General features: G+C 50.0%; 1 protein-coding gene across 1 annotated transcript; it reads left to right on the top strand.

The window, feature by feature from the left end:
* Window positions 1–365: 365 nt before the first annotated feature.
* Window positions 366–7,823, top strand: Dusp26 (dual specificity phosphatase 26). Its single transcript, XM_032919238.1, has 4 exons — window positions 366–648; window positions 2,513–2,808; window positions 4,455–4,669; window positions 6,970–7,823. The coding sequence occupies exons 2-4, from the start codon at window positions 2,588–2,590 to the stop codon at window positions 7,167–7,169; spliced, it is 636 nt and encodes a 211-aa protein (XP_032775129.1). The 5' UTR covers window positions 366–648; window positions 2,513–2,587; the 3' UTR covers window positions 7,170–7,823.
* Window positions 7,824–9,118: the final 1,295 nt, after the last annotated feature.

Below are 9,118 nucleotides of genomic sequence, written 5' to 3'. Positions count from 1 at the left end.
GAACTTCAGGGTCTCACTACCATCCTCTGAAGCTCAGCCCTTTCAATACCTAGCTGGTGACTTGGGCTTAGCCTGTCTATATTTTAATATCACCCCTTCGTAAAATGCAGATGAAGATGCCTCTCTTACACATCTCTGATGAAAATGAAACTCTCTAAGACAGGTGAAGTGCCTAGCGTGTGGTAAGTGCTATTAACAGGGAGGGTGGCTGAGGATTGTTCTCTATAGTGTAGAAAAGAGTGGAGCAGGCCGTCTGTAATTCATTAATTCTGTCTGGGAAGAGCGAGCGGTGTGAAGACCCTGTCTGGAAAGGTTTGCAACAAGGCTTTGCCATTGGTCTGCGGGGCAGCAAACCCTGGCGTGCACGCGAGGCGGGGCTGCGGGCCTGCGCGGGGCTGTAAACAGGGGCGGGCTGTGTCGCTGCGGTGTGGCGGCTCCCACCGCTGCGTGACACGGTGTCCCTGGATGTCACCAGCGCGCACACCGAGAGGAACCTGCTTCGATGTACGTGTCATGGCTTAAAAATAGCTGGGATCCACCTGCGCGCCGGGGCGGCGGCGCAGCGGCGGGGGCCGTGAAGGAGCCATGGGCACCGGACTGCCGGAGCCCGCAGGCCAACTCGGGATCTGAGACCCTTGCGACCAGGAGGTAGAGACGTGCGGGGACCGGGACAGGAGTCGGGGCCGGGCAGGAGCACAGGGGCATCGCCGCGCGCCTCGCTGCGCCCTGCTTCCCCGCTGCGCCAGGCTGTCTGGTTGGCACAGGGCTAAGGCGACAGCCACGAACCTGTTACTACCGCGACAGCAGACGGAGGGAGGGGGGCAGCGGCCAGGGCCTCTGGTGGCGGGTTAATGGGATTGGAAAAGACCCAGGGGTGTATTCCAGCCTGAGCTGGACTCCTCTACACCAGGAGGGACAGTTCTGAGGACAGCGGCTACCTGCTACTGCCCTCCTACCAGCCCCGTGCCTTTCACCATCACTTAGGCAGCAGAATCTATTCTGAGAGAGGTTGTTGGGGGGGGAAAGGGTGGGACTTTGAGCCCCAGGAGTAGAGGTAGGTGCTCAGGGGTGATAGTGATGTTGATGGCCGTGCTGGATTTTGGGGCTTCTTCTAAACAAACCATTGGAACCCTATCTGTCCCCGAACTCCTGAGTTATAGACTCATCCTTTATTAGCTGTGATCCCACTGTCCCTGTTTGTGGTGTGTTCTGAGAGACTGGTGTCTTCTGACCCTTAGAGAAGAGAAAGCTAGGCCAGGCTGGGAGTGTGTGATAGGATTACTGTGTGGCCATGGGCCAAGATGGCTCCTTATTGCTGGACATTAAGTTGAGGCCCCTAAGGCTGACAGCAGCACAGGGAATGGGAGGTGGGAGGAGGGATGTTGCAGGTTAACCCACCTAGCATGCATATCCATAGCAGAAAGTGGCAATGGCCGTCTTCCATAGTTGTCTCACTGCCCAAATGTCCTACGGCAAGCCTCAAAGGCAGTCTGTTCCCGTCGTGAGGCTCAAAGCAGGAGCCCACCTTCCCAAGTTCCTGCTCTCCACAGGTACTCTGAAACACACCAGCTAGGCCCCTCATGGCTGCTGCTGCTCCTGGCACTGTGCAGGAACAATTGCTTGATCGCAACAGCAACAAAGGTGGCAATTCTGAACTTCCCAACGGCCCCTGGACCTGCAGGATCCCCCCCCCCCGTCCCCACTCCCCACTTTCTCCCCTTGCTTTTCCCACTTCTGCCCCGCCCCCACCAGACACAGACACAAAGCTCCAAGCCTGCTTTGACTCAGAATTCTCTCCCTAGGGATGAGGTGTAGTCAAAGGAGGGGCTCCTCCTACTCACGGGCTTGTGTGCACAGATTCAAGCCTTCGTCCACCAGCTCTCCCTTTCAGCAAGCATTTTCCCAAACTCGTTCCTTTGGCTCGTCCCTCGCTCTCACCCTCCCAATACCCTACCCCCTGAGAGGCTTATCTTTGAGACTATGTGGGGCAGGGCAAGCATGGGTTAAAAGTGCTTCATCTCTCTGTCACCCAGGAGGCATATCTCACGGTCCCAGCTGCTGGGATCGTCTTGATGATTCTCTCTGGATGGCTTTACAGCGGTTTCCATCCCTGTCCGTGCTCCCTAGACTCTCTGCCTATAACCCCAGGCAGATGAGCCGCAGATTTGGGCTGACAAGAGTCCAGGCAGTGTAGATGCACCGGACCATCCAGTGTGTATATGTCTGTGTGTTTCTGTGTTTGTTGGCAGTCGGGGTGGGGCAATGGAGAAGCCCTGCAGCTGGGCAGCTAGCTCCCGTAAACAAGGACATGTGACTCCCACCTCCTTGTATAGCAGAGCCAGAGCTTAGCGGAGGGGCCCACAGACGCTTGAGAACGGAGGCAATTGAGCTCCTGGGCTAGCCTTGCCTTCTCTCAGCTAAGGATCTACCTCCTAAGAGCCAGACCTATGGGGAGGGAAGGAAGCGGCTGTTCTGGACTCACTAGGTGTGCCTGACACCCTTTTGCTTCCAGCAACAGCCACCTGGTGACCGAGCCCGTCACCGCTGAAACCACTCCGCGTTGGCCGCAGATCCCGCCACCTTGAAGATGTGCCCCGGTAACTGGCTGTGGGCTTCCATGACTTTTATGGCCCGCTTCTCCCGAAGCAGCTCAAGGTCCCCTGTTCGTACCCGAGGGAGCGTGGAGGAGATGCCCAGTGTTCACCATCCCTTCCTCAATGTCTTTGAGTTGGAAAGGCTCCTCTACACGGGCAAGACAGCCTGCAACCATGCTGACGAGGTCTGGCCGGGCCTCTACCTCGGAGACCAGTAAGTAATGGGTGGCCGGGACCGTGCCTGACTGTGCATGTGTATACAAGGAGAAAAGAGGAGGGTGACAGGCAGACACGGACCTACCTTACTGATTCCTGGCTGAAGACTAAAGGGAAGAGATACGTAGACAAACAGTAGAATCTTGAGGGTTTGAGGGATTTGGAGGGAATTATTAAAATACTCAACTCTGGACAGAGAAACTCTGTTTAGGAAGTACCGTTACTCGTTTAGAAAAGATTGCATATTGTGCCCCAATGCTACAGACACATTGTTCTGAGCTTCCAGCTATTGTGCCATGGCTTTGGGGGAAAGGTAGCCACTACGACAGAAACAGTAGGCAGGAAGCTGAAAGGGAGACCAAGCAAAGCCACCACAGTTAAGGGTAATGAAGAGAGAGTCATCAAATGCAGAACATTCCTTTCTTGTCTCTACTATGTGAGGTTTCTTTTGTTGTTTGTTGTTGTTGTTGTTGTTGTTTTGGTTTGGTTTTTTGGCACATGCATATTTAATCTTCATCACAGCTTTGTGAAATAGGAGGTCACTCTCCCTGGGCCATAGGAGCTTGGAAAAGTTGTGACTGGATCAAGGTCATATGGGCTAGAAGCAGAAGTGCCAGGAGTTTTCATGTTGGGCCTTTCTAGATAGGGAGTTTTCACTGGATGTTGTGTCTGTGCTAATGTCTGCCATCTTGCCGGAGGGGTACCAACCACTAAGCTACTAGTAGTTGAAGGCCAGAGGAATGAAGGTGACTATAGATTAAAGTAAGGGCCTCAGAGCAAACTAGGAAGCAAACAGAAGAGGTTCTAGGTGTCGAGGGGAAGATAAAGCAATAGAGGTCTGGGGAATGATTGTCAGACCCATCTAATTTACAGACTATCAAACACACACACTCACACACACAACACACACACACACACACACACACACACACACACACACACACACACATATATGGAAACTTTTTGCCTGCAAGTATGTCTACACACCAAAGGAAGGCATTGGATTCTATGGGACTACATGTTATAGATGGTTGTGGAAGCTAGGAATTGAACTCAAGACCTCTGGAAAATTATCTAGTTCTCTTAACCACCGAGCCATCTCCCCAGACCCTGAATTCATTTATTGTTTCTGGAGACTGGATCCAGGGTGCTGCAGAGGCTAAAGACACACCCTACCATGAAATTACAGCCAGAGCGAATGCACAAAGTCTGAGTAGAGCAGGCTTAACAAAGCCCCTGATGCACACCTCCCTCCACAGTACCCCAGGCCGGTCCACTGAGGACTTCTCCCTGTTTGAACACCCTGGAGACAGGAAAAATCACTTTCTTGAAGTGCTCTAGCCTCTGGTCACCTAGAGCTCTCTCCCGAATGCCCACTTCCTCATGTGAAATTGAAACCAGGTTTTCTGAATCTTGAATCCTTTGATCCTAGTCCCACCCTTTAGAACCCTACAGACCAAGGAAAATACCACTTCCCAGTATTTGATTACAGCCATTTTCACCCAGATCTGAGTCACTAGCCATCTTCCTCTCTGCATAGCATTAATAAAGTACAGCTGAGCTGTGCAGCCAACAGCAGCACCTAGGCAAGTTTCCTGGTACCTGGGGCTTCCGTACTCCCCTTCTAACTTCTGTTTAACACAGGGACATGGCCAACAACCGCCGTGAGCTTCGTCGCCTGGGCATCACCCACGTCCTCAACGCCTCACACAGCAGGTGGCGAGGCACCCCCGAGGCCTACGAGGGACTGGGCATCCGCTACCTGGGTGTTGAAGCCCACGACTCGCCAGCCTTTGACATGAGCGTCCACTTTCAAACCGCTGCGGACTTCATCCATCGGGCACTGAGCCAGCCGGGAGGTAGGAGAGGAAGCAGAAAGAGGAAAGAACGGGTGGGTGTGGGGTTTAGAAGCCCCAGGGATTCAAATGCACAGGACCTAGCACCAAGGAAAGAAAAACACACTCTCAACTCTCTTTTTCAAGATAGTATGTTAAAAAGTGATGAGAGCATCCTTTAGTGCCATCCATCCAGGGGGAGCTGCTTCTAGATGCTGAGGTTACGAGTGTCGGAGCCCTAATACTCTTTTTTAAAAAATATTTCCATGTTTTCCTGTCATTTTTAACCTTAAATGTGGCTCTTAAATTCTTAGTTGTCCGGGAAAAACTGTTAGCGCCCTGTATTGCTGAGTTCCCTGGATTCAACCAACAACAGACTGAAAATATTTGGGGACAGAAGTACATACAGAATGTTTAGACTTCTTTATTTTCTATCATTATTCTGTGGACAGTATAACATGACACCTATTTACAGAGAATTTGCATTTTATCAGTGGGCATAAGTCATCTAGAGATGACCAAAGGTGACCGAGAGGGCCGTGTAGATTTTATACAAATGTTCTATCATTTTCTATGTGGGAATTGAGCATCCGTGCGTGTTGGTAATGGGGAGGTTGTCCTGGAATCAATCCACTTGGAATATCAAGACACAATCATATATGTAAATAAAAATAGTCAGTAGTTGGGGGAAACAGCGAGATAGTAGGGTGTGATGCCATGCGACCCGTGGTCCCCACTACTCCAGAGTGTTGTTGTAAAAATAAAAAAAAAATAAAAATAAAAATAAAGTATAGTTGTCTTTTACCTCATTAGGTCTGCACCACAGTGCACCAAGATATCTGCTAGATATCTTGGCGGAAACACATCCCAGCCGCACACTTTCCTACACTCAAACCCTCACATAAAAGAACACACAACACAATAATCTTTGACCCAATTGATAAGATATAGTTGCCCACTTAAACATACAAAACCTGGGTTGGGGATTTAGCTCAGTGGTAGAGCGCTTGCCTAGGAAGCGCAAGGCCCTGGGTTCGGTCCCCAGCTCCGGAAAAAAAAAAAACAAACATACAAAACCTGGTACCATCCATCCCTTAGGAACATTAATAACAACCTGTAAATACACAGAGCGGAATCTTAACATCACCTGCCATGGCTTCTCACCCTCTCCTCCTCCTGTCTCTCCTTTCTGTTCTAATCTCCTCCTCTTCCTTCAAACTTCTCTCCCGCCCATCCTTCCTTCTCCTCCAATGACAGGCCTCCTTCTATCCTGTACCTGCCCCTCACCTGTACTTTACAAATTCATTGGGGAGGTGGTTCTGGTGAAGTCACCTGAGTTCTGAGTAGTGACTAGGCAACTGTCTTTGGGGCAGTGGAATTAGCATCAAAATACAGATAACTTCAGGGCAAACCACAACACGGGAGACTAAGGAAAGCAGCCCGGTTTGAATCCAAGCCTGAACTGAGCCTGAGAAATGTATCAAGACTCAGTTTCAAATACCACAATCATCCAAACAATGAAAGAAGTGTTAAGAAAGGTCTGAGGGGATGGCTCTGACTATAAAACACTTATCAGGCAAGGGCACTGTCTCCTAGCACTGGGGAGGCAAAGACAAGAGACTTGAGAATACCCTCTCCACTCTAGTCTTCCCAGGCCTCTCCGCTTTGCTAGGTACCCTCATTATTTGTTGTGAAGTGCTGGGAACTCAGCTCAAGATCTGCTCACCCTAAATCGTGATCTGCTATGGAGTATACACGTGTGTGTGTGTGTGTGTGTGTGTGTGTGTGTGTGTGTGTGTGTGTGTGTGTGTGTGTGTGTGTGTTTGTATATATATGTGCCATGCTGTAACTGAAGTCAGAGGACAATTTTGTGGAGTCAGGTCTCTCCTACCTTTACATGGTCTCTGGGGATAAAACTCAGGTTATGGGCTGGAGAGATGGCTCAGTGGTTGAGAGCACCGACTGCTCTTCCAGAGGTCCTGAGTTCAATTCCCAGCAACCACATGGTGGCTCACAGCCATCTGTAATCAGATCTGATGCCCTCTTCTGGTGTGTCTGAAGAGAGCAACAGTGTAGTTATATATAATAAATAAATCTTAAAAAAAACAAAACAAAACTCAGGTTGTTAGGCTTGTGTAGAAAATGCCTTTACCCACTGAGCCATCCCACCAGCCCAGGATCTACATTTTCTGCACCGCTCTTCCTTATCCAGTCCTGTCCGTTTGCCATGGCTTACAGCCAAGCGGGCTGTGCTGACTTCTCCCCAGCCTCTCCCAGGCCTCCACACCTCAGTCTCTCAGATGCCTCTGTCTTCCTCTCCACAGGGAAGATCCTGGTGCACTGTGCGGTGGGAGTGAGCAGATCTGCCACCCTGGTGCTGGCCTACCTCATGCTGTACCACCACTTCACCCTCGTGGAGGCCATCAAGAAAGTCAAGGACCACCGAGGCATCATCCCCAACCGGGGCTTCTTGAGACAGCTCCTAGCCCTGGACCGTAGGCTGCGGCAGGGTCTAGAAGCATGAGCTGAAGGGGATCAGGCCAGGTCCCTAGGTGGTTTCCTGGCTCCCAGCTGGGAAGAGAAAACCGGGGAGACAGGTAGTAGAAAGGCCAGACAATCTATCCTCCCCTAGTGGCAGGAGAGCCAAGAGTCCCAAGACCACTGTGGCTCTTTGTGGATGGGGATGGAGGGCCAGGTTGGGCAATGTGGTCGGTGGGGGCTGCTGACCAGGGAAGGAAGCAGTGGGGCTGTAAGTAGAGCATGGCTCGATGATTAGGATATCCCCGCGTTCCAGCAGGGTACGCCCAAATGACTCAGAATCTCTTCCCCTCATTGTGTTCAAGTGTCCCCCTCTCTCGCTTTTCCAAACAAAACGACCACTGCTCTGGAGTACCTGAGCAGTGGGGATGTCAGGGACGCACGCAGCAACATGGATGTGAAGGAAGGTTGTACAGGTTGCAGAAAACAACACAGTCAGTTGGTGATGGTGTGGTGTGAAAGTCACCAATCCAGAGGGAGAAACCTACCCCCCTGTGCAACTCCAGGAAGAGGAGGTGTGTGAGGACTGGCAGGACACCCTACCGGAGCTGCTTGGGGTCAAATGACTTGGAGTCTTTAGGCGGTCATATTCTCACTGAAAACCATGCGTCTGGAGTAGAAATAAAGAAGTGAAAAAGAAGAAAGCGTCTTGTCATTAACAGTTTGACTCCTCTCTTCCGGGAACCCCAGGCTCACTTTCTAGCTCCCCAACCCTCCAATTCTTACACAGCATTATGAAAGCTTGAGCTGCTATCTCCAAGTTATCCACAAGGGGGCAGCAGAGGACCGAAATCTTGACGTCTGTGGCTATTTGGAGGTACCGCAACGGTACTTTTTAATCTTCCAAGGATAGGTCTCTCTGTCCCCTCAGGATAATGAAAAAACAGAATATTAATCTTAAATCAAGATCACCCCTAAGTGTCTTACTGTAGGCGCCAAAATATTTAGGAACAGTTGCTTTCTCTTCAAATCCTTCTAGATTTCCCCTCAGAGGAATGTAACATTAGTACTGTAGACAACCAAGATCTCAACTTTGAGGTAGCCACCTCAACTGTAGCAAAAAAGTAAATTGTGTTCTCTTTTGTTCTGATAATATCCGTCAGAATGGAAAAAAGAGGACAGAGGGGGTGATAGTAAAAAATACAGGGGGAAAAAGGGGCCAGCAAGATAGGTGCATGCTGTAACATGCCAACAATTACACACACACACACACACACACACATTCACACACACATACACACAGAGATGCACATACAGTCACTCTGTCTCTCTCTCTCTTTCTCTCTCTCTAGAGCCCCTTTTTCCCCCTGTATTTTTTACTATCACCCCCTCTGTCCTCTTTTTTTCCATTCTGACAGATATTATCAGAACAAAAGAGAACACAATTTACGAGAGAGAGAGAGAGAGAGAGAGAGAGAGAGAGAGAGAGAGAGAGAGAGAGAGAGAGAGAGACTCTCACAAATGTATGAACTGGAAATTTTCAAGTCACTTGTATATGAAAGTGTGTAGCCACTCCAGAGCGTAGAGGTTGGAAGTGACTCTCACACTTCCGGCAGAAAAGTGTGGTTTCTAGAGTTTATATGAATAAAGAGCATGTTCCAAGAATACCTTCCAGACTGAATTCTATATGGTTAGTGTCCTAGTGTCCCAGTTAATGTCCTTACTTCTGTGTTTTACTTCATCGAAAGCTGGGAGGCACCTTCACAGGTTGCACCTCTACTGTTGGAGAGGTGCAGATGTCTCTCTCACCTTCTCCATGCAGTACCAACCAAGCTCTTGCTTGAACATCTCGGCTGATGGGAACCAACACAGCATCCCACATCCACTCGCCATCTCTAAGTACTGTTTACAGACAGTGGCTCTGGTTACTTCCACGGGACGAGTATGGTCATTTCATAGGTAAGGCTTAGCATCTGAATGGCCATGGGCTCTAGC

The sequence above is a fragment of the Rattus rattus genome, chromosome 13, assembly GCF_011064425.1.
Source record: "Rattus rattus isolate New Zealand chromosome 13, Rrattus_CSIRO_v1, whole genome shotgun sequence".
NCBI classification, from domain to species: domain Eukaryota; kingdom Metazoa; phylum Chordata; class Mammalia; order Rodentia; family Muridae; genus Rattus; species Rattus rattus.
This window is presented reverse-complemented; position numbering and strand designations above follow the sequence as displayed.